The 26,559-nt window shown below is 37.9% G+C and overlaps 2 protein-coding genes across 2 annotated transcripts; one reads left to right on the forward strand and one right to left on the reverse strand.

The window, feature by feature from the left end:
* Nucleotides 1-2,335: 2,335 nt before the first annotated feature.
* LOC127495928 (E3 ubiquitin-protein ligase RNF152) lies at nt 2,336-10,844 on the reverse strand. Its single transcript, XM_051863395.1, has one exon. The coding sequence runs from the start codon at nt 10,338-10,340 to the stop codon at nt 9,573-9,575; it is 768 nt and encodes a 255-aa protein (XP_051719355.1). The 5' UTR covers nt 10,341-10,844; the 3' UTR covers nt 2,336-9,572.
* A 2,099-nt stretch (nt 10,845-12,943) lies between these two features.
* On the forward strand, nt 12,944-24,881 carry sgpp2 (sphingosine-1-phosphate phosphatase 2). The gene is made up of 5 exons (XM_051863380.1): nt 12,944-13,292; nt 13,871-14,032; nt 15,602-15,781; nt 19,116-19,205; nt 21,621-24,881. The coding sequence occupies exons 1-5, from the start codon at nt 13,044-13,046 to the stop codon at nt 22,182-22,184; spliced, it is 1,245 nt and encodes a 414-aa protein (XP_051719340.1). The 5' UTR covers nt 12,944-13,043; the 3' UTR covers nt 22,185-24,881.
* Nucleotides 24,882-26,559: the final 1,678 nt, after the last annotated feature.

Consider the following 26,559-nt stretch of genomic DNA (forward strand, 5'->3'; position numbering starts at 1 on the left):
ACACACACTGACTTCAATGACATGTGGCTCTTTTGTTGGACTAAAAAGAAACTTCAAATGTTTTCTTTCTGCCTGCGCGCGGGGACAATGGGGCGCACGCGGGAGGGAAACACGCGGGGGAAACGGGGGTCCTTTCACGTGCAAAACACTCGATTATTCTCTCTTACTTAAAAAGTTAAATCAACGCCAAATAGCCTGGACCCTGGAGACACCGACCCAACTATTTAATGGAGAAGTTAACAATGAATGCGTGTGTGTGTGTGTGTTTGTAAATGAGTTTCTATTCGATGCATTAATTGCATTATTTCACGATTATTTCTATTGCATTATTTTCCTGTCAGGTTAATATATTTTCATTTTATATTTATCTGTTTATATCTGCTGTAAATCATCTTATATTCCTACATGAGGCAGAATACAAAATCCCTTTAAATGTCGAGAATTCATAGAACGTCATGACGTTTTTCTTTGTCTCTGAAAATATGAAGGTTCCAAATAGAACCAAACGGATTCGTAGGAGAATGTTTGAAACACAAATAACACAGAATATTATGCTTTTTATTTTTTACTTTCATTTTGAAAAGTCTAATAAATTAATATGATATATAAAAAATCAGTAGGCTAAATCTTTATTTCTTTATAATACATGTTGGGTTCTTTTTAAGGGTTTATTCAGCATTAAACTTAAAAAAACAGCAGAAGGTGACTGGTTGGAAAGGAGATCGTGGGGAACAGGCAGGGGTATGATGCATGTTTCAGCCTTTTGAAACACCGGATCCGCGTGTCGAATTCATTTTTGGAGAACATATCTCGAGCAGAAGTGCGCTCTGATGAGAGCTTAATTAGTCATATCATCAAGGGTCAAATATCAATATTCTCTTAGCAAATAGTGTCAAAATAATTTGAATCGGTTTTACAGTTAGATAGTTTGTATAATGGAAGACAAAGAAATCTGAATAGTTTTATGTAACTGAGATCCCCTACAACATAACCTGATGTTGAGTATGCTGGTCAAAACTGCCATTAAAATTAGACTTGCCAGTTTTGTCAGAGAATGAAAAAAAATATATAAACCTGTACAAGAATGTACACGCATACCATTTGACCATACAATGAACTTCTTGAACAGTGCATATGTTGTTTGTGTCATTTGTCTTGTGATCTGTCTTGTCCAGCCCGAGGAAGGTCACCACCCTTTTAACCTCAATTAGATGGGGTTCACTGAGAGAAAACGTAAATCCTCCCCAAAGACAACTTTAGAATAAAATCATCTGTCCTGCATTTACTGCCACAAGTATCCTGGAGCTCCAGGCTATACAGGGAACGCAGCATGGAGGGCAACGTCGTTGAGATACCTTACTGAGACACTTAGCCAGGTACTGGAAACATTTATCATTCATTGTCATGCTATATTATAATAATCACAATTTGAAGCAAGATACAGGTCAACATCACTGTCAGTGTTGGGGGTTACGCATTACCAGTAACACGAGTTACGTAATCAGATTACTTGAAAAAAGTAATCTGATTATGTAACTGGCATTACTGGTAATGTTGAGAGAAATCTTAAGTGCAGAGGCACTGTGTGCGACATGATGGGTATTGTAGTTCTAGACTAAATGTGAACAGACTAAATCATCTCACTTGCACAAAACAGATTCAGTGTTCCTTAAAATGAATAAAAACACTGAAATGCAAACTCAGAATATTACGTAAACCTGCAATAATTAAATGTTATACGTTATGCATTTTATCTCACTTTATTAACCCTCTGGTACTGTTTGCGTGTCAGTCAAAAATGACAGTTTTTTATTTCAATGAAATGGTTGCACAATATTTTAGTTTGATAATGTTTTTTATTTAACATTTTGTATTTTTAGGGGATATGGTACTAAATTATATTTGTGCAGTAGTTATAATCCATTTATTCACTTTTTGAGCTTAGACTTAAAAATGAAATTTCCAGCTTCAGCTGTCATAAATCTTGAATGCACTGGAGCACAGACTGAAGTTTGGTCTCTTTTAAAAGGCAACACTTGGCAATTTTTATATGGAATATATATTTTCCAAAACACGTTGTACTCTAAAATCAAAGCCATAAATCTAAACAAGATGTGCTCCAAATTTGAAGTTGATATCTCAAAAAATGAGCTTTCAGTAAGATTTTGTTTGGGTGCAGTAAACGCAGTAAAGTATACATTTCTTTAAAAAAAAAAAAAATTTGTTCAAAAATGACCGAACAGCACCAGATGGTTAAACAATGTCTTTGTTTTTGACCTTCAATGATCCAATTCAGCCATACTAATAAGCAAAAAATGACTTAAGATAAACAGCATTTTTTTATTTGTTATTTTGTTTTATTTTATTTTTTTATTGCTGAAGTAAAAGTGTTGAACTTTATTCTCTTGCAGGCATACTAGAAACATTTTGTGTGAAACTTTTCGCATGAAAGGGCCTTTAAATTTTTTTTGTTATTATAAAACAAACATGCAAACCCAGCACAGATGAGAAAAAGTAATGCAAAAGTAATGTAACACATTACTTTCCATAAAAAAGTAACTAAGTAACTCAAATAGTTACTTTTTGGGAGGTACGCAATATTGTAATGCATTACTAACACTCTAAGTTATTACTAAGTTACCTTGGTGAATAGTTGTCTAAAAACACATCAATTTGATCCTTTGTTTACATGACAAAGAAAAGAAAAGGCTCAATATTTTATTTACAGTAACATGTAAATGTTACATGTATGACAGTGTTACCTATATACTGATGTAACATGTAAATGTTACTGGGAATAAAATGTTTAATTTATATACATGCACATACATGCAGTAATTTCACAATGTCTATATAAAATAAAATCAGTGTCAAGACAACATCAATTTTCTTCATTTTCCTCATTTATTAGCCAACCGAGAGGTGAGTTCTTGTATGTAAACAGAACGATTTCAATGTGCAAATACAATTCAAACAGGTTTCACAACAATTATTGAGGCTTAATAGTAAAAACACACATTTCCTAATCTCTAATAAACATATCACAGAGTATATAAGGGCTGTGTACAAAGCCCATGACCCTACGTAGTGTTACTAAGAGGGCTGGAGTGCATTAAGGGAAGTATAGTCGTCCCAGGCAGTAACACTGGGTTCAGGTAAGTGCTGTGCAGTCACTGGGCCAGTGTGTGCGGGACAAACGGACATATATGATGAGTGCACATCAGGCCTGATGGTCCAGACAGTCACAGCGATAGCGGTACCATGAGAACGAGGGGAGGTCACACTCAATAGTATGGAAATGTCATTTTATACATTTTGATCATCAATATCATTCTTTACAGTTTGGTCCTCATTTTGGTTAGTCAGTGAGACCAAGTTTACGCCAAATTTCAGTTCTGTTTCCTTTTCAGGCTCACATCTATGAAGCATCTGGACCAGGACAGAGTATAAGAGCATCTTATCTCCTTTCCCCATCCCTGTTGAAAAGACCAGCATGGATTGAGTTTTGGTTCCCAGTTACGGGATGCTGGTTTGTCCCTTCCAGGCTTCTTAACTAGCAAGACATTCTTGGTCCACCAGCTTCACAAAAACTCTAAATTTTTCCACATAGACCAACACTAACCAGCGGTTTATCATCATCTTATTCTACTGTTCAAAAGTTTGGGGTTGGTGAGATTTGTTTTTGAAAAAAAGTCTCATGTTCACCAAGGCTGCATTTATTTAATCAAAAATACAGTAAAAACAGTAATATTGTGAAGCTGTTTTCTATTTGAATATATTTTAAAATGCAATTTATTCCTGTGATTCAAAGCTGATTTTTCAGCATTATTACTCCAGTCTTCAGTGTCACATGATCCTTCAGAAATCATTCTAATGCTGATTTGTTACATTTTTTTCAGGATTCTTTGATTAATGTAATGTTCAAGAACAGCATATATTTGTAATAGATATCTATGTAACATTACAAATGTCTTTACTCTCAGATTTGATCAATTTAATGCATCCTTGCTGGATAAAAGTATTACTTTTTCTTTCACAATAAATAAATAAATAACTTACTGACCCCCAACTTTTGAACAGTATTTTCGTCTTTTCAGTAGGGATTAAAAAGCAGTAAATGAAGTAAATCAAGGTCATTGTGTAAAGTAACATAAAGTGACATATAGCCTATATTGCCTAATAGAATGGCAGGAGAAGCTGAGAAGCTGGTGACTACATAACATTACTGCACTACACTACTTCCTGTACAAGTGTTGAATTGAACAGCAGTTTACAGCAGCTAATGGCTGTTTACTTCTTTAACACTCAGGAACATAACCTTTGCACGTCTAAATCACTGCTGCAATAATTCAAATACCTCCCAAATTCATTTTATAAACCTTCCTTACAAAAAAATTTAAGCAAAACCTCACATTACTACACACAAATGACTGCATCACTACACTTGTCCACCAGCAGAGGGCAGACCTGGTTTGATCCATCACATTTGCCTACAACAACAGCACAACTTTATCGAATATCAAAGAGTAAGCTTATATAAAATTCACTTGATAATTCCTATTAAAATGTTCTATTCCTTCAATAAATAAACAAATAAATAAAAAGGAAAGGCACATAAGAGCTAATTTAAAGAAATAGTTAAATGAAAATTATTTAGCTACCCACCCTCATGTTTGTTGTCCTTTTTGGAGCTTGATAGTTTTTAAATATTTGTCCTTTTGTGTTTCACAGATAAAGTGACAGGATTCAGGAATAACATGAGGGTGAGTAAATGGCAGAGTTGTATTTTTTGGGTAAACTATCCCCTTAAAGAGAATATGATTTGTTTACCATTCTAAAGTGAATGGCGTTAACTTTAAAGGTGCGGTCACATTAGCGAAATTTTGCGTGAAAAAAAACAAACAAACAAGCATTTTAAGTGTCAATATCGCAAAGAAAGATGTATGAAGCACAGCTCCCACAGAAGTCACCTTGAAACCAAGCAGCTTTCTGATGGCAGTTTGAACAAACTTGAACGAACGAATTTTGCGTACGCAACATTTTTGCCCTCACGCTAGACAATCAAACGGACTCCGCAATTTCGCGAGCAACGGTAAACGTGACCCCACCTTAATAGAAATAAATACCGATGTTTAGGGCATGAAGTGTCGTTAATCGTCCTCATAAAACCATTAAGTCTAAAACGATCAGCTGAACCATATTCAGTAGGGCTATAATGCCAAAGCTGGCTAGTTAGAATGTGTTTTACACAGAAGTTAACAAGCCACAGTTAGCTGGATGAATATATCAGTTTGTGACATCAAGACAAATGACCTATGGGAGAGATGCAAAATTTCATAAGTGGGTCAGTAAACACTCGAAAGCACCTCTTGGCTGCAGTCCCAGTGTGTGAGTCTTTATCATTGATTTCTCTATAGCTGCATCCTGTCACTGCAAGGACACAGCAAAACTCTAGCTGCTCCTCAGGTGTCAGATTCCTGTTTGCCTCATCCACTGTGCACGTCTTTTCTAACACATCTTACACAGAGATAGAGCTTTTCACCAACACTTTTTAAATGAAACATCATCATCATATCAAATACCCTTTATAAATGACTGATTTGTCATTGCGTAATGTACAAATGGGAAATCGGCAGTAGCTACTGATTTGATTAACAAGGAAGCTTTTGTCAAGCGAAGAAGGCTTTTCCAAGTATCTAGTTTTTGTTTAACATCATGCAGCTTGTTTTCTTCTAAACTAGGTACATTGGTACTGCGCATCACAGGTTTCTATGGTACAAAAATCAGATGACTGACTTGATTAAGTGAGTACTAAGGTAAATGCATTGTGATGCTACGCACATTAAAAGCACACACAGACGATAGCAAAAAGAGATTGTCAGTTAGTCGTCAAATAACACGGTTTCACCGTGATAAATGCATAGGTGAAGCGAGAACAAAGAGGTGGTATAAAATTCACAATTTCCATAGTAAAGCTATTGATCCATAAGAACAAAGAGGTCTACTTTTTTCAAAGACAGATAAAGCGAGTTGATGACAACACCCAGTGGCGATTTTGAGATTATCGTCCGATAACTGTATCTGCTTGGCCAATTCACAGAAATGTTACTTATCTACCAGATTTTAGTAGTGAATTTTCAGTAAATAAAATGTCAAATCTCACTTGCTGTGATGAAATTGGATTCAAAAGTCTGAGACCACACTGAAAATGTGACGTAAACCGAAGGATTTGAAAAAAAAAAAAAAAGGTTATGACCAAATAGAGAAGAAATATTAAACATTCTGCACTAATTCTAGGTCACTAAGCAGATCTGTGACACTGACCAATTTTTCAGTTAAACTTTGTGCTCACTTTTGCTGATAATATAATCAAGTAGTACATTACTGTTGCTCAAACAGTAGAGCATGACGCTAGCAACGCCAAGGTCATGGTTCAATTCCCAGGGAAAGCATTATTAACTAATAAAATTGATAGCTTGAACGCAATGTAAGTTGTTTTGGATTAAAGTGTCGGTAAAACTGTATTTTGATAGTCCACTTTAGGTAGTCTACTAACAATAAGTTACTTTGCAACTACATGTCAACTAACTCTCATTAGAGTATTAGTAGACTGTAGTAGCGGCCTTTGCTATATTTCACCTGTTTAACTTAAAACGGGCCTCGCAACAGAACAGGCCTCTGCTTACTCTCGAAAAAGAGCACCAAAATGAATAGAAATACTTCCAAAAACTAAGATATGGTGCAAAAAAGTCTCTAAGTTCTTGTTTTTAAGATTTATAAGCAATATCAAATGAGCAAAAGTGCTGTTTTCCTGAATATCAGCACGTTTGCAAAAGTGATATTGATTTTATACAACAATTCAATAAATAAGTTAATAGGCTTTTAGATGACTTACATTTTAGACACAATATTGTCTGTTTTTCCTCTATTTTGCCAACAAAAATAGTTTCAAACAGTAGAGTCATTGCATGTCTCTGAGCAACACAGTTTCAGTTTTGTTACTGAATGTATCTGCATTTTTGAACGAATTGTTCTAATAAATGACTCGACGACTTCTGCTTTGTCCCTGAATGAATCAGCCGTTTTGAACTAATCGTTTGACTAAATGATTCAATGACTAATTCGTTAAGACAATGATTTGCTGCCACCTACAGGCGGTTTTTGTATCATTTCATTTTAGCTGAGGGACGAAGATTGAATGCTGTTTTTGTTTTCGGTCTTGATTGTAACAATAGTTCTGATTAAAGAGTTAGAATGTGCTTAGAAATAGAGTAATAAGAGAAATATGTGATCATTTTAAAAAATATAACTGAGAAAAGGTAATTGCAGTCGCATTGCACAATGTTTTTGTCTGTCCGACTGTTTACTTGAAAGGGGCCTCCAAATTGAGATAGATAATGATAACTATATTAGCGTCCACACTAGCGGATGATATTGTTCTGTTTATTGTAAGCGTGCTGCAGTTTTTTCATCTGCCGCTTTAAATGCTTGAGCTCGTTAAAGCAGGATGGATTCTGATTGGCTGTCAATGTTTCTATCATTCATCACCAGCTGAAAAAAAGTTCTGAAAGTGATTCCAACAATATAGTTTCTTTGTGCTGTTATCGTTATTGTTGTAGTGTGAACTGTGTTATTCTTTTATATTTAGAACGATTTTTAGAACTATATCTTTATCGTTATAGTTATCGTCCTTGGTGTGAACGGGACTTTAGAGTTCAGATTAGTAGAATAAGTTGACGTAGTTGCAAAGTTACTCATAGTCAGTAGAATGTCTGTTGGGGAGCATCAAAATAAAGTGTTAGCAGATGTTAAGCAGACAGTCTATTAATACTCCAATGAGAGTTAGTTGACATGTAGTTGCAAAGTTGCTCATAGTTAGTAGAACGTCTAAAGTGGACCATCGAAATATAGTGCCAAATACATAAATATACCCTTAAGTAATGGAAATGTTGGATTAAATTATAAACGAATACAAAATAGAGGCATTTTCACTAGTGTTTCACAGACCTTTGAACCCCACTGTATATTGTGGCTCCAAAACCACAGTCTGAATGTCACTGCATCAGTGCTGCACAGTTTTTCACAGAACCATTTTTGCAATGACATTTAATCATTTGGTGGTTTTTAGTGGATGCATGAAGTCAGTTCTTCTCAAGCTCACACAGGTGTCCTAGCAGAAGATCTGCAGGTGGATGTGCACGAATATGAGGCCCATGAAGAGCAGCACAAGAATGGACAGGAAGGAAAGGGTGACGCACACGTATATGGTTGTTTCAGCTGTTCTGGGACAGTGTGGTCATAGTGGACTCCATCAGACAGGTTGTATATCCAGTAGTTTGGTATACGGGCGGTATCTGATGTGCCACAGCTGCTCACGTGTGCAGACACTCCTCGCACGGCAAGACTTTGGGCTGAAATACTAGCACTCGTACTCCACGTAGGGAAACGACGGCCCCGTACTACAAGTGATCCAATAGTGACTCATTAGATACTTCTATAAATACCAGTCCGTCTTTAGCTATTCAAGTTTGCTATTCAAGTGGTAACTATATTTTCCAGTTTTCCTAGTACTAATTGAATAGACGCCAGTGTGAATTTTTAGTAACATTAGTAACATTTTTAAGGAAGGTTCCATTTGTTAACATTAGTTAACATGAACTAAGAATGAAAAAAGACATCTAAAGCATTTATTATTCTTAGTTAATGTTCATTTCTACATTTACTAACGTATTATTAAAATCAAAAGTTGTTTCTGTTAATATTTTTGGTAACAATTTAAAATAAGGTTTCATTAGTTAACTACTTTAGTTAATGAACTAAGAATGAACAATACTTCTACAGAATTTATTTTAACATTTACTAATACATTATTAAAATCAAAAGTTGTATTTGTTTACATTAGTTAATGCACTGTGAACTAACATGAACAAACAATGAACAGCTGGATTTTTATTAACTAACATTAACAAAGATGAATAAATACCATAACAAATGTATTGTTCATTGTTAGTTCAAATTAGTTAATACATTAACTGATGTTAACAAATGAACCTTATTGTGAAGTGTTACCATTTTTTAATGGACCTAAGCTAGCATGAACTAACAACAGATGCATTTTTATTAACTAATGTTAACAAAGATTAATAAATACTATAAAAATGTATTGCTCATGGTTTGTTAATGCGTAAACTAATGTCAACTAATAGGACCGTGTTGTAGCTATTCTGACTAATCGTTACACAAATATAAACAATTGTAACTAGTGAGATAAGAAATGTTACTAGTAAGTATAGCCTACTGTAAAAAATGATTTTTCAAAGTTGTAAATAAAACAAAAAATATTGGAGTGTTTTACAAGAAAATTCTATTTCAGTCTTTCTACGTCAAAATTTCATAATTCAATGCGTAATTAATTTACTAGCAATTTCTAAGATAAGTTTTTTTGGGATTTACTGTAATTAAACTGCCTACTAGTATATAAAATATACTGATAATAACTTAAAAAGAAACTATTTGGTTGCCTATTAAGGAATAAAAGCTGAAAGAGCTTGTAATTCGATGCAGATCTTCTGTCACGCGTTTCTCCGGCTCGCATTAGTGGTGGCAGAGGAGCGGCCCGTCTCGTGCTCCGGTCTGTCTTTGAGCCAGTAGAGGAGCCACGTTACCATCGCCGACACCATGGCGAGGATGCTCGCGACCGACAGACAGAGTGGTCCCGCGGGCGAGGGCGGCCCGCCGTGGCTGTGCACAAATATGAGGCCCATGAAGAGCAGCACGAGCATGGACAGCAAGGAGAAGATGACGCACACGCATCCGGTGGTCAGCGCGAGCCGCCTGCAGTTGCGACAGCTCTCATAACGCGAGACTGAGTCCTGGGAGAGTGTGGTCGCGGTGGACACTGTCGTGGTGGACGGTGTCGCGTGACCCGCCATGGACGCCGCGGATGCGTCCTCCTCGCGCCTGAGCGCCACGAGCGCTGGGTGCAGCGGAGGCGGGTGGGGCGGCAGAGCATCTTGAGGCACAGGGTCCGAGTCGATGTACAGAGGGAAGTCCTCTGTGACCTTGGTGTTGTTGGGCAGGTTCTGGATCCGATAGTCCGGAACGGGCGTGCGGTGGCGGCACACGGGGCAGCTGATGCGCCACGGCCGCTCCTCGCACAGCTGCAGCGCGTGCAGACACTCCTCGCAGAACGTGTGCAGGCATTCCAAGATCTTGGGCGCGCGACGGTCGAGGTCGAAATAGTTGTAGCAGATTTTGCACTCGTACTCCTCGTAGGGAAACGCCTTTGGTGCCGGGAGACCAGGCGGCTCCGACCCGTTAGCTGCTGCATCCGCTGCCATGGCATCTCGCGCTGCCTCACATCCTCGACACAATGGGCGCGAGGCAGTCACGCGAGCCGCCTTTTCTTCTCTTTATCCTGTCAGCGAAAGCCCGTGCTCCCGTTAAACCCGGACATTTTTGTGTAAGGCCTTTTTTAGAACGGTTCTTTTAGTCTCCGAGCACGCTGAGTAGCCTGAATAATTAACCGTATCGTTCCAGTCCGGAAGGGAGGTGATGTAATGCCGCCTGAAGGGCGGCTTTGCTCTCATCCAGAACCGATGTGTGGCTGCGACCGCGCCGAGCCCGGAAAGATGCGGGACGCTGGAATCACACCTCAATCAAAGCATCAGACACGCGTCTGGGTCAAACGGCACGAGCCTTTCTGCTAAAGGATGCTGTTTACGTCAGTAGATTTAACTCCTTTTTTGCTGTCTCTGTGTTTTCTTACAATAAAACATTCCCGACTGGAAATGAAAGCTGGTCATTTAACCGTGTTTATTCCCCATTATGAGTCATTTACCTGTTTGCTCGCTTGCTCACGTTGTTGTCATGGAAACTAATAACCCAGAAACAGGTGACTTGCCCACTATTTCAGGTTCATTCATTCACAGTTCCCATACACCCTCCATTCAATCAAATAATAAACATGTTCTCTTTTTTTTTCACGTGAAATGACTTTTGATATAATTCTTAACTCTTATTAATATATATATATATATATTAGAGCTGCACGATTAATCGTAAAAAGATCGCGATCTCATTCGTGCTGCCGCGCTGAGCCAAAGAGCAGTTTTAAACCACACAGTAGTTATTTCTGTTACAAATATCAAGTTATCAAAGTTTAAAATTAGGATATAAACACTGATGTCTACGATAGCGATAAAAAAAAAGAGCAAACCGCCTTTTGAAACTAACTTTGGCTTCAAATAACGGTTGTTTCAATTACATCTTACGCCACTAGGTGGCGACAAGTGACTGTTAAAACGTGTATTTGTCATTGAATCATTCATTCAAAAGATTCGTTCAAAAACAATGATTCATCCAGTAATGAAACAAGTATTTACTAACTATAATACTAACTATTTTATTTAAAATTTAATTTTGACAATTTAGTTGAATAATTGAATAACCAATGACAGACAAAGCAGAATCCCAGTAGCCTAAAAGAGATTTTTCTGAAAGGTAAAATTATTCTGTGACTTATGTAGGCCTACATGCATATGAATATTTACATATATAATTGTCCATATTTTAATTCAAGATACACTGATCAAGCATAACATTATGAGCACTGACAGGTGAAGTGAATAACACTGATCATCTCTTCATCACGACACCTGTTAGTGGGTGGGATATATTAGGCAGCAAGTAAACATTTTGACCTCAAAGTTGATGTGTGAGAAGCAGGAAAAATGGGCAAGCGTAAGGATTTGAGCGAGTTTGACAAGGGCCAAATTGTGATGGCTAGACGACTGGGTCAGAGCATCTCCAAAACTGCAGATCTTGTGGGGTGTTCCCGGTCTGCAGTGGTCAGTATCTATCAAAAGTGCTCCAAGGAAGGTACAGTGGTGAACCGGCGACAGGATCATGGGTGGCCAAGGCTCATTGATGCACATGGGGAGCAAAGGCTGGCCCGTGTGGTCCGATCCAACAGACGAGCTACTGTAGCTCAAATTGCTCAAGAAGTTAATGCTGATTCTGATAGAAAGGTGTCAGAATACACAGTGCATTGCAGTTTGTTGCGTATGGGGCTGCATAGCCTCAGACCAGTCAGGGTGCCCATGCTGACCCCTGTCCACCGCCAAAAGCACCAACAATGGACATGTGAGCATCAGAACTGGACCACGGAGCAATGGAAAAAGGTGGTCTGGTCTGATGAATAACATCTTGGTGTCAGATACCACGACACACCTTCAGGGGTCTAGTGGAGTCCATGCCTTGACAGGGTCAGGGCTGTTTTGGCGGCAAAAGGGGGACCAACACAATATTAGGAAGGTGGTCATTATGTTATGCCTGATCGGTGTATGTAATAGAGACACCGTTTATTGAGTGATTTCACTCAATTAGGTTTTAATGAAAGCGAAGATGTATGAAATGTACTTCTAATTCATGGAAATACTGAATAATAACCCCATTAATTACAGTACAAAGTATTACATTTAAAAATAATAACACTAGTAACAACATGCCACTCGGGTCAATTCTGGTGGCCCATCTTACCCCAAAGGTCTAATATCTTTTTTCTTCAAAATAAAAACTTTTACTTTTACACCACAAATCTAAAAACATTCATGTGTCCACAAATCCCTCATTAACAAATAGAAAAAACTTTGATTTTCAACATAATACAATGTCATACATCACTATTTTCCAGGGACACAAAATTAGATCAGTTAACCGCAAAACTGTTTAGGCTGACTAAATCTCACATATGTTGATATTCAGATGAAAGGACAAGCGTAGCCATTCACCAGAAGTGCTGAGATGAGATTTTGTGTTATCTATTAAGGTGGGTGGGTAAGAAAATCACATGGCAGGAGTGACTCACTTGTGACAGGTCATTCTCCATGTGTAAACATGTCAGCCAATCAAAATAGCCATAAGCTTCTACGTCAGCACACTTTCACGCTCTGTCACCTGCAGCTGTAAAACACACCTGTGAACGCGGGCTGGGCTGGGTGCGGCAGCGCGCGCGCGTGCCAGAGCTCAAACTTCGCGCGGCCATGTGGGGGGTCATCTCGTACCTGAACAGCCCCGAGCTTGTGGTCGGCTTCCAGCGGTGCTGTGGCCTGGTTCTGAGAGAGACTCGCTCGTTTATAACTCAGAACGGATGCATAAACGCGAATGGATCCGATAAGGACGGTCCGGTCACGATCCACCGGCGCAAAGCGGAGCAGGTGGCGAACGGGACGTCACGCGCACACGACAGTAACTCCAACTATAAATGCGGCAGTTCACAATATGAAATCAAAGTAAGTAAATCAGATTTAAAAGACGCTCTTTATTCAGCTGAATTGAAAACTTGAGTTTCTCCTAATTGAAAGACGGTGCGTTTAAAAAACAAATACCGGACGACAAGATTTTCCTGTTTCTCTGGTTGGTTTAGAAAATCAGAAGTTTATTAAGCACATTGATCTCACCATGTTTTTCAAAATACATTTTTGTTTCTAATATATACATTAAGCTATGAACTGAAAGGTAGATCACTTAAATTAAACATCTGCATTCAAATCTTAATGACATACCTTGCATTAATAACACAATTTAACAAAAAATATTAAATAATAATGCTTATACCATATCAGTTGTTAATGTGGATTCAAATTTTGTATTTTCATAATTTGAGTGAACTATGGAAAAGTTAAACTGTTTGATATGTGATGGTGCACAGATAAATGGTCTTACAGCCCTCCAAAATGTTGAAACAATATTAAAAAATAAAGTTTTATATTTACATCTTAAATATTGAGGTCAACTAAGAACTGCTTGTGATTCCTGTTTGTGGTTTGTTGATGTGATGAAGCAGTTTATTCGATTTCTCTGTGTACAGGAGCATCCCAGGCCTCATTATGAGGTGAGGAATTGGATTTTCTACTTCCTGTTTGTGACTTCAGCCACTTTGGGGCATGAAGTCTTTTACATTACCTTTCTGCCCTGCATCCACTGGAACCTCGACCCCTTCCTGTGCAGGAGACTCGTCAATGTGTGGGCTGTGAGTGGCTGAGAAACACACACACACACACACACACACACACACACACACACGCCCTGTGATTAATAATGACATTGTGTGCATAGACTTATACTGTTGGGTCTTCGTCCACAATAGAATAGACAGAAATAGAAAGTCTTCAACAAAATTTGAATTGGACAGCTGTAAAAAATTAACCACATAACACACATCATTTCTCTTGCTCATTTTTCTGTGTTTCTGATCACTTTATGCTATTTCCACAAGTTTACATATAGTTTCCACAGCAACAGCATCAAACTGTATTTGATTGGTTCACCTCTAGAATCTATGTAGCTATTTATAATGAACTAAATTTAACATGAGAGGTGGAGTTATTCATGTTTTCAAAGTAACATTCAATGAAGCTTCATTTTGAGTTGTGTTTTGCTATATCTCCTGACACTACTGAACCAGGGTTATTATTGTTAACTAAAACGTGAACCATTAAAGCATTTTTGTTACTTGAAATAAATGTTAACTGAAAAACTTGAACTTATTTTATTTTAGCTAGTTGCCAAGGCAACATATTTATCTTTCGTTTAGTTTAACTTTAAGTACTAAAACAAAAAAAATAAAAACTATATACACATATTTTAAAAAAAGCTAAATAAAACTAAAACAAAAAAATGACAAAAACACAACAAAATAACTGAAATTTTACCTAAAATCAACTCTTAGGCTGTGTTAAAAACCCTCAACACTTTTGCATTCCATGTCAAAAAAAGACTGGCCTTTTAAAAAAAATTGCTTGTAAATCACTCTGTTATGCTGTATTATCACCAAAAATTGGATTCAGTCTTTTCTGTCAATTTGTTTTCTTTCAATTAGCACAGGTTTTGTATTTCTTTGGTTTTGGATCTGATTGATCGTAGGCCTCATTGATCTGAGCTTATAAAAATTGTTCTGAGCTGAAAAAAGCATTATTTGTGGATAAATTTGTTAATATTCAACAAAATATGGAAACAATTTGCACTGTTTATCACACTAGTGTGCTTTAATATTTAACCTGGAAGTTTGTTTTGAAATGCTTTTATTTTGTACAAAATGGCACAAAGTCACACATGTGGTGTTCCTTGTCAAAAATCACCGGCCTTAAGTGTAACTCACAAAAATCACAATTTTTTTAAAAAAAATTCTCAAATTTTGGCGAAGTAGTTATACCCTGGGTGAGTAAAGTCAGTAAGTTTTAGTCCAATGTGATAACCTTAGCATTTTTGGGAAAAAGAAAATCCTCTCTGGGTCAAAATGACCCGAACACAACCTGAGGGTTCAAATGAAAACTAAAAAAGATATGAAAATAACAACTAATTTGGATTCAAAATATCAATAAAAACTATAATGGTATATTAATGATACTAAAGTAACACTGGAACGCTTCACCTCAATTTGGCAGTAATATTTGCTGTAACTGCTAACAAAAAGAACCAGAAAATTCCATGTTTGGGAATGAAGTATGCTATTATCAACAGTACTTTTTTGTATTTCCCTTTGCCTCATTTACATCTCATTTCTCATTCTCTCTCTCTCTCTCTCTCTCTCTCTCTACAGGTGGTGATGTATATTGGGCAAGTAATGAAGGATATTTTAAAGCTGCCCCGTCCTCCATCGCCCCCTGTGGTCAAACTGGAGACGCGTGTGGATGCGGAGTACGGATTGCCATCCACACACGCCATGGCAGCAACAGCCATCTCATTCACGCTGCTTCTCAGTGCTCACGAGAGAGTAAAGGTCAGACACACACACTCGATTGAGAACGTTTTGAATGTGGCTTAATTTTGCATAGTTTACTGAAGGGGGCGTGGCCATCTGTCTCCATCAGTCAGCTCAAGTCCCGCCCACACATCTGCTGTGTGGCATCATAATGAACTCTCAGTAAATGACTGTCAATCAGTGTCAGTTATATGGTGCCATCCATCAGCTTTCAAACCTTTGACTCTTGATGGTGTTTCTAAATATTGGGTCAATTATAAGTCTAAATCTATAAACGTACATCTGTGCTTCTTTAGAGTCAGAGATTTTAAAATAGGACACACAGTGGCACATGTATATAAGCATTATAAAACTTTATTAGTGGACTATAAAGTTGCATTCCCTCCCTTAACCCTTTGGTGTTGAAAGGATGTATTAAATTGAAAAGTGGCTGTAAAGTCATTCATAATATTACAAGAAGATTTCTATTTCAAATAATTGCTGATTTTCTGTTCATCAAAAAAGTTATGGTTTGAAGCAGCACAACCGTTTTTAACATGGATAATAATCAGAAATGTTTCTTGAGCACTGAATCAGCATATTAAAATAATTTCTGAAGGATCATGTGACACTGAAGACTGGCGTAATGATGCTGAAAATTCAGCTTTGATCACAGGAAGTAATTCTGGAAATGTTAGGACATTTTTTTTTTAATTTAAATAAAATGAAAACTAAATGACTTGCAAATCACACGAGCCAATATTTTGTTCACAATAGAACATAGATAACATAACAAATGTTTAAACGGAGATATTTTCCACTTTTATCAACTAAATGAGCTCATTTCAAATTTGATGCCTGTTACAGGTCTCAAAAAAGTTGGCACAATAGCAACAAATGGCTGAAAAAGCAAGAAATTTTGAAAAGATTCAGCTGGGAGAACATCTAGCAACTAATTGTTAATTGATATCAGGTCTGTAACATGATTAGCTATAAAGGGATGTCTTGGAAGTAAAGATGGGCAGAGGCTCTCCAATCTGTGAAAGAGTGCATAAAAAGATTGTGGAATACTTTAAAAACAATGTTCCTCAACGTCAAATTGCAAAGGCTTTGCAAATCTCATCATCTACAGTGTATAACATAATCAAAAGATTCAGAGAAACTGGAGAAATCTCTGTGCGTAAGGGACAAGACCGAAGACCTTTATTGGATGCCCGTGGTCTTCGGGCCCTCAGATGACACTGCATCACTTATCGGCATGATTGTGTCAATGACATTACTAAATGGGCCCAGGAATACTTCCAGAAACCACTGTCGGTAAACACAATCCGCCGTGCCATCTGCAGATGCCAACTAAAGCTCTATCATGCAAAAAGGAAGCCATATGTGAACATGGTCCAGAAGCGCCGTCGTGTCCTGTGGGCCAAGGCTCATTTAAAATGGACTGTTTCAAAGTGGAAAAGTGTTCTATGGTCAGACGAGTCCAAATTTGACATTCTTGTTGGAAATCCCAGACGCCGTGTCCTCTGGGCTAAAGAGGAGGGAGACCTCCCAGCGTGTTATCAGCAATCAATTCAAAAGCCAGCATCTCTGATGGTATGGGGGTGCATACGGTATGGGCAGCTTGCATGTTTTGGAAGGCACTATGAATGCTGAAAGGTATATAAAGTTTTTAGAGCAACATATGCTCCCCTCCAGACGACGTCTATTTCAGGGAAGGCCTTGTGTATTTCAGCAGGACAATGCAAAACCACATACTGCAGCTATTACAACAGCATGGCTTCGTCGTAGAAGAGTCCGGGTACTGAAATGGCCTGCCTGCAGTCCAGATCTTTCACCTATAGAGAACATTTGGCGCATCATTAAACAAAAAAATACGTCAAAGACGACCACAAACTCTTCAGCACCTGGAAACCTATATCAGGCAAGAATGGGACCAGATTCCAACACCAAAACTCCAGAAACTCATAACCTCGATGCCCAGACGTCTTCAAACTGTTTTGAAAAGAAGAGGAGATGCTACATCATGGTAAACATGCCCCCGTCCCAACTATTTTGAGACCTGTTGCAGGCATCAAATTTGAAATGAGCTCATTTTGTGCATAAAATTGTAAAATTTCTCAGATAACATAACAAATGTTTAATCTATGTTCTATTGTGAATAAAATATTGGCTCATGTGATTTGAAAGTCTTTTAGTTTTCATATTATTCAAATTTAAAAAACGTCCCAACATTTCCGGAATTCTGGTTATATTTAAATAGAAAGTCTGTTTCAGCCTTGGTGAGCCTAAGAGACTTCAGTTAAAACATTAAAAAAATCTTATTGAAAATGGCTAAACTTTTGTCTACAAAAATTACTAGCTTTTAGTTACTCCATAAAAGGAAGAACTGATTTGAAAAATGATTCTTTGTACGTAAAGGAAACCAGAAGGCTGTATGTGTGTGATTTAAGAGTAAAAAAGGCCATTCCAGTCAATTATACATGAGCTCTACTGTCCCAGAATCCATTGAGCCCATTCAGGAAATGTTCTTCATTAACTTCCTGTGAAAGACCCCCAACTGACAGAGGAAAAAAGAGAGGAAAGGAGAGAGAGACAGATGGAGGGACAGGGAGATGGATAGAGTAAGACAGAACAGAGGAGGCAGGGCAGCTTCATGAATATGTAAAGACTCTTCCAATGTTGTCAGTGATTAACAGAGTCCTGAATAAATCCAGTGGGAAGAGCACATGTCAGGAGAGAAAGGGATGTTATTAGAAGAGCTGCCAGACAGAAACACACAGAGAGAGAGAGAGAGAGAGAGAGAGAGAGAGAGAGGGAGGAAGAGACGACGAGGAAAGATGGATGAGAGGAAAAGCTTGATTGGGTGTATAGTGGCTTATCTTTCATGCTGCACTACTGTTTTTAAAGGAGTAGTTTATCCTAAAATAAAAATTAAGTAATTTAGTCACCCTCTTGTTGTTCTAAACCCAAATGACTATATTTCACTTATGTTTGGTTCATAGACACACAAAAGAGATTTTGCAGAATGTTGCTGCTCCTGTCCATACATTGAATGTGAATGAGGACTGAGGCTGTTGAGTTTGAAACTGACAAAATCAGAAGTGTCATTAAAAGTAGTTTACATAATTCGATGTGCACTATATTCCAAGTCTTCAAAAACTAAAAGATATCTTTGTGTCAAGAAGAGATCAAATTTACTGCATTATTTGTGGAATATCTTCTCCTCTGCCAGAGCTTTTAAATCTTATTCGTATTCATTTACATTCACATATGACCCCTTTTGACAAATGTGACATCAGACTGACTGTAAATAATATAATGTTCATTTTTGACTGAAATGCTTGTTTAATAAGGTGTTTTTGTGTCTTAGTTCCCGTTTGAGCTGGGATTGATTGTGGCCGTGGTTCTGTCTGCACTGGTGTGTCTGAGTCGTCTTTATACCGGCATGCACTCGGTTCTGGTGAGTCTGGAAGAGAGACCCTTTAAAATGAACATGCACTTTTGCGTTTGATATGAAAAATTTATACTCCTGTATAATTCATATAGTCTGGATAGTCTCCATAGATTTTACCTCTAGTTCCTTTAATACAGCAGTTGTGTTAGTGGATGTGAAGAAGGCAAACATTTGGCCTATTGCTCATGCTTATATATAAAATATGTACTTTTTTATATATATATATATATTATATATATATATATATATATATATAATATAAAATGTAAATATTATTAAATTTGTAATATAAAACAATAGTCTTGATGTTCACTGTGTATGCATGTATTATGTAAGATTTTATTGAATATGCAATATGCATATGCCTCTTAGTTAATATGAGCTCATAAATGCTCATGTCGTTCCACACCCGTAAGACCTTCGTTCATCTTCGGAACGCAAATTAAGATATTTTTTGTTGAAATCCGATGGCTCAGTGAGGCCTCCATAGCCAGCAATGACATTTCCTCTCTCAAGATCCATTAATGTACTAAAAACATATTTAAATCAGTTCATGTGAGTACAGTGGTTCAATATTAATATTATAAAGCGACGAGAATATTTTTGGTGCGCCAAAAAAACAAAATAACGACTTGTATAGTGATGGCCGATTTCAAAACACTGCTTCATGAAGCTTCGGAGCGTTATGAATCAGCGTGTCGAACCAGCGGTTCGGAGCGCCAAAGTCACGTGATTTCAGCAGTTTGGCAGCTCGACACGCGATCCGAATCATGATTCGACACAAAAGATTCATAACGCTCCGAAGCTTAATGAAACAGTGTATCTTCAACAAAAATATCTTAATTTGTGTTCAGAAGATGAACGAAGGTCTTGCAGGTGTGGAATGGCGTGAAGGTGAGTAATAAATGACATTATTTTCATTTTTGGGTGAATTAACCCTTTAAACAATTAGTAAAATGCTGTTTAGCATTTTATTTTAGCATTAAGTCTAGCTGTTAATGTGTAGTTTTAGATGGAGATAGCATATCACATTTCAGGTCACCTGCCCATATAAATTCACACAGAACACCCTAGCAACCACATAGCAACACCTTAACAACCAATCAGAACACCCTAGCAACCCCATAGCAACACGTTAACCATTTAGAACACCCTAGTAAGCAGCTAGAAACATCTTAACATCCACTTAGCATAGCAGCACGTTAACAACCATTTATAACACCTTGCCACCAGCTAGAAACATTAACAACCACTCAAAACACTCTAGCAACCACATAGCAACAAGATTACCGCTCAGAGCACCTTAGGAACCACATAACTACAAGTAAACCATTTAGTAACACCTTGCAATCAGCTAGAAACATCTTAACCACTTACAACATCCTAGCAACTGCATAGCAACACGTTAACAACCACTTAGAGCACCCGTAGAAACCACATAGCAACATAACCACTCAGAAAACTCCAGCAACCCCATAGCAACGCGATAACCACTAAGATCACCCTTGCAACAAGAAACATTCTAACAACCACTTAGAACACCCTAGCAACTGCATAGCAACATAACGACTCAGAACACCCTAGCAACCCCATAGCAACACGTTAACCATTGAGAACACCCTTGCAACCAGCTAGAAACATCTTAACAACCATAACAATTATAACATCCTAGCAACTGCATAGCAACACATTAACAACCACTTGCAACAATAAACATTCTAACAACCACTTAGAACACCCTAACAACCACATAGCAACATAACCACTCGGAACACCCTAGCAACCACATAGCAACATGTAAACCATTTAGAACACCCTTGCAAGCAGCTAGAAACACCTTAACAACCATTTACAACATCCTAGCAACTGCATAGTAACATGTCACCAACCATTTAGAACACTTTGCAACCAGCTAGAAACATTAACAACAAATCAAAACACCCTAGCAACCCCATAGCAACACGTAAACCATTTAGAACTCCCTTCCAACCAGCTAGAAACATCTTAACTACCACTTAGAACACCCTAGCAACCACATAGCAACACGTTAACAACCACTTAGAACACCTTGCAACCAGCTAAAAAAAATCTTAACCACTCAAAACACCCTAGCAACCACATAGCAACACGTAAACCATTTATAACACTCTTGCAACCAACTAGAAACATTAACCACTCAGAGCATCCTAGCAACCACATAGCAACACAGTAGCCACTCAGAACACCATAGCAACATAACCACTCAGAACACTTTTGCAACCAGCTAGAAAATGATTACATTTTTCATAATTATGCCATAAAAACTGCATTATAGCGTCAGTATGACTGTTCATAAAACTAGTTGAGCCGCATGAATCTAGAATTACAGAGTCTGATACTAATGACAGGAAGCTAAAGTGAATCTTCCTCTCTTCCTCTCAGGATGTGATTTGTGGCGTTGTAATTTCAGCCGTCATCATGGCCGTGTCGTACCCGTACTGGGGAACCGTTGACTACCTGCAGCTCCACAGCCCCATCTCCCCCTTCGTGGCAGTGGTGCTGCCCCTCTTCCTGTCCTACAAGTACCCAGAACTAGACCATTACAGCACCACACGGGGGGACACCACCATTATTTTAGCATGCAGTGCGGGATGTTCAGTCGGATACTGGGTGAATGAGCGTTTGGGCTTGACCTTTGACCTAGCTGGGCCTTTTCCAGTGACTCTGCCACCTCTGACCCTTGCGGCCTTGGGCCTCGGTGTGGCACGGTTCCTGGTGGGGTTAGTGATGCTGGTCCTGACCCGGCAGACGGTGCGCTGGGCAAGCCTGCGGGTGCTCTGCCGGATTTACGGAGTGTCTGTGAGTGACGTCGACGCACGCAGGAGGAAAGAGATCGAAGTGCCGTATAAGTTCAGCACGTATGTTTCCATTGGACTGGTCAACAGTATCTTGGTGAACAGAGTGTTTGTGATGATGGGACTTTGGGATTTGGGAAATTCTGTATAATTTCTCAGTTTACAGGTGAGACAGAATCCCTCTCCATCATACATTCTCAGAGAGAAATTCACATTAGTCTTTGTCCAGAAATAACTTGCACATTTAACCTAACTTCTCACATTAAACAGAATTTGAAATTTTGAAAAATTTTGAAAACTGAATTACAGTTTGTGGATGTTTTGTGTTAGGGCTGGGTAAAAAAACAAAACAGATTTCTTAATTTTAATCAGTTCACATTTTTATGAACCAATATCAATTTGTAAATCCCAAGAATCGATCTTTTAGTCTATGAATGAACAGAACATTGTAGCGTGCCTCCCATCCGTTAAATCACAATAAGCTTTGTTACTTTTGATATTAAACAAAGTCTCAGATTTCAAATTATGTCCATTTTATTTATGAAATTCAAACAATACCGTTTTGGCGCTCTTTAATGTGGCGTGGCAGATCACTGTTGCCGCCTCAGTTCAAGTGAAGAGGCAGTGCGGAGCGCACGTGAAACGATCATCTCTTTCTCTTTACTACCAGTTACAGCGCAAAATAAACATGAATGAACATCAGAAGGTATGTTAAAAGTTACAGTACAACTTACAGAAATCCGTATCATGTCTCATGTAATCGCTCAGTCTGTTTCAACTGTGGAAATATGTCATAAAACAGCTTAACAATAGCTGTGTCACATAACATCACATTTACCTCAGAAAAGCCATTCAGTGAGCATAAACTCGTTAGTCAGCTAGAAAAATGAACTCTAGATTGGAGCTTTTTGCTAAATATATGCACCATATTACTTATTCATTATATTTTTACTGTTCTTCAAAATGTATGTTTGAAATCAGTCACGTATGACAGCCACCATTGAAATGTTTATATTTAAAAACTAATTGGAGTAGAAACGTAATTATGTAAGTTAGTATTATAACTTTATTATTATAAAACTTCCTTGTGTTTAATAAGTGTCTGTATACAAACTTCTCGGGTTAACAGTTACAAATGTAACCATGGTTCCCTGAGAAGGGGAACGAGACACTGCGTCTGATAAGACGCTAGGGGGGAACGCCCTGGCGTCTTGTCAGATGCAGTGAGAGTTCCCATTCGAAAGGGAACTTATTTTAAACTTCAAAATTATAGTAATGTAGTAACCTACCAACTGACTCCTTGTATAGTTTACAGCATTAGTTGAGGGATTTTTGTTTCCTTAAAGTACACATGAAATCAGAATTGACCTTATTTATTTTGTTAGCTCAAATTGCTAGTTTTGTGGTGAACAATTCATTCGTGCAAGTCAATCCACACAAAAAAATTGTTGGCTTCGTAATATTTAATCAAAATCTGAAAATGCTCCTCCCCTCTTCAACGGTGCCCCTTCTCTAATGACATCAGTTTGACGGCTTGGGTTGGAAACGCTTAAACCACTCCCCTCCGACCGTTAGTCTGCTATGAGCGAGAGATGGAGAGGAGGAGCGCTAAAATAAAACCCTGCCCTATATTCAATATTCTGTTTCACTTGGAAATACGTCACAACACTGGAGAAAAGTCGTTTGCAACTTCCGGTTCACGGGGACTTTAAGAAAAAAAGCCATGTAGCGTACCTGATATATATGCAAAATAATTGATATCAAATCAAATTGAATCGGAATCGAATCTAATCGCAAGCTTGTGAATCGAGATTGAATCGAATTGTGAAATTTGTGTCAATACCCAGCCCTATTTTGTGTAGTTTCACTTGCATTTTTAAAGGAATATTCTTGTTTAAATACAAGCTAAAGGTGAAGTGAGTAATTTCTGTGCCACAAGAATCACCAAATGAAAGCCTAATGAAAAAAGGCTAATTATTAACTCTATGCCCATCTGCTATAAAGTAATGCAGGAGTCCTAAAACCTGGAAATTAGTTGGCATTTGTGTGATTGATCACCTAACTTTAACTTTTTACTTCTACCGATTAAAGTAGAAACATAAAAGTTTGTGAATATTATCTTGCATAACAAATGTGCAACAAATGAACAAAACGTGTAAGAATCATAAACTTTTGTTGGACACAGAGCATATTTTCTGCAATAATCCAATAGCCAATATAAAAATCCTTTAGGGTTTTTGGTGAGGGAACCAGGGTGATGTGAACTTCCAGTTTAGCCTACAAAATTATGTCATCCCTCCAGCATTCTATTGGTCAGACAGACAGTCCTGCCCTAAACCCCATTGGTTGAGTCAGTGTTGATGTTAATGATCAAATAAATAGAGTGATATTTTAATCACACTTTTTGTGTGATCATCCAATGTATGCCTTACATGAAGATGGGATGTGAGAACATTACACATTTCACCTTTATATTCTCTGGAGAGGAACTGTGGCAAACTGTTGATTTCTACATTCGGCTTGTACTTTTAGTTGTAAAAAGTGCAAAAAATGAACTTCCATAGAAAGTTCGTTTTTATCAGATGATGTTTGACATAATTTTTTACTAACACATAACAACACCTGTTATAAAATGCTTTGACTGCCTCAACTCTATGAACATTTGTCCTACAATTATTTTTATTTTTTTTTACCATATAGTTATGCATTTGATATTTATTACAAAATGCTGAAGAACATATTTAGTACTTTGGCATTCAGGATGTGTGTTTATGAGCTTTTACAGATGTGGTGAAGGAAATGAATAAACACAGTAAAAATGGCACTTAAAAAAAGTGTCGCCTCTCTCCATCTGCCTCCATTTCTCCGTCTGTTTGTTTTGCATTTTTAAAGTGTTGATGTAGACGGTTTAACAGTTCATAACAGTAAAGAAACCACAAACATGCTTCTCATGTAGCCACAGACCCTTACAAACGCAGTGTACACACAGACCATCCTTCCACACACAAATTAAAGACACGCCATAATAGCCTCTAATCTCTTTCCCTCTTACATATATAGTTCAGACACGGAAGACAGACGCTCCTACCTCGACTTTTTCACATATTTAGAATAATATTAAGGTAATAAAATATATGAAATAACACAAATGGAAGTATGGGAAGCTAATCAGGTCATTTTATCCATATAAACTGAAGCTTTTAGGGTTTTAATATCATGAAAAACATGTTCAGTCAAATGCCTGCCTGGTATGGTTTATCTGGAGATCAGGTGGAGCCCGTCTCTCTAGCGCTGACATTTCTGATAACCTGTTAAACCAGACACTCTCTCATCTGCCATCTCAAACCACACACACAGATTTTGTCTTGTTAATCAGTGATCTGGACTCCTGTTTAATGAGTTACAGCTGAAATATATTCACACACACGAGTTTCTTTTAATATACCTGTGATTAATTCTAGTCAACAGCAGACATTTACACTTGGTTTTCAAGCATCAGTGCAGTTGGAGTTGTTTAACACCCTGATACACACACACACACACACATACTGACATGCTCAGCAACCTGCTTTTAACAGACATACAGGTAACACAACTTCATTCATCATAAGATCCATTAGCTTGTGAATAAGCACACTGTCTCACTGTTATTTACTGCCTACTTATTATGTGAGTCTCTGATTCCTCTTCTGTGAGGAGGGTGAAAGGAACATGGGTAGTTGGCAAATAACATCACTTCAGTCAGGCCACTTTCGTCAAATGTATATTTATTATAATGATAAATGCATACAGATAGTGTTGGCGGTATGGTTCTGTTCTGGGCAAACTCCACACGCCCGTCCATGCAGTCAAGCTTGGACAGAGCGGGGAGAGCAGCAAGTCAACCCCCCCTTGGGGTACAGAACAGATCCTGTAATCATATATACATAAATTACACAATCACAATTTACATAGGTTGTTGTAAGCAAGCTAAAATACATGAGGAAGGATGACACAATGAAATTACTGTATGCAGAAGACAGTGGTAAACAGACATCAGATTTGATTACAGATTCCAGCTGGATGGAGGGGGAGTTAAGTGCAGCGTGCAGCTGAGCAATAGAGAGAATGAATGAATGGGGATTTAAATGAACCGCTGTGATTAGTGTCACATCTGGATTGGTACACATTCAGAAACAGCTGACTGTCAGCTGGTGCAAGCTTGACTGAGGTGCCCTGAACTAACGAGACGCTTGATTTATCTTTTTTTCAGCATGATTTTAGGTTAGAATTAATATATAAAGGAAAGTGTATATTTTAAGTGCTATAGCCTAATTGGTCTTGCCATCCATCCATCCTTCTCTCTCCATCCATCCACTGTCATACTATCCATCTGTCCATCCATCTCTCTCCATCCATCCACTGTCATACTATCCATCTGTCCATCCATCTCTCCCTCCATCCATCCAGTCATACTATCCATCTGTCCATCCATCTCTCCCTCCATCCATCCACTGTCATACTATCCATCTGTCCATCCATCTCTC

The sequence above is a fragment of the Ctenopharyngodon idella genome, chromosome 15 (assembly GCF_019924925.1).
Source record: "Ctenopharyngodon idella isolate HZGC_01 chromosome 15, HZGC01, whole genome shotgun sequence".
Lineage (NCBI taxonomy): Eukaryota > Metazoa > Chordata > Actinopteri > Cypriniformes > Xenocyprididae > Ctenopharyngodon > Ctenopharyngodon idella.

Excerpts from the sequence above, each read along its gene's own strand:
- LOC127495928 (XM_051863395.1), bottom strand. The coding sequence starts at position 10,340 with ATGGCAGCGGATGCAGCAGCTAACGGGTCGGAGCCGCCTGGTCTCCCG.
- sgpp2 (XM_051863380.1), top strand. The coding sequence starts at position 13,044 with ATGTGGGGGGTCATCTCGTACCTGAACAGCCCCGAGCTTGTGGTCGGC. Across the intron at positions 14,033-15,601 it reads GACTCGTCAATGTGTGGGCT|GTGGTGATGTATATTGGGCA; the intron begins GTGAGTGGCTGA and ends CTCTCTCTACAG. Across the intron at positions 15,782-19,115 it reads GTGCTCACGAGAGAGTAAAG|TTCCCGTTTGAGCTGGGATT; the intron begins GTCAGACACACA and ends TTTGTGTCTTAG.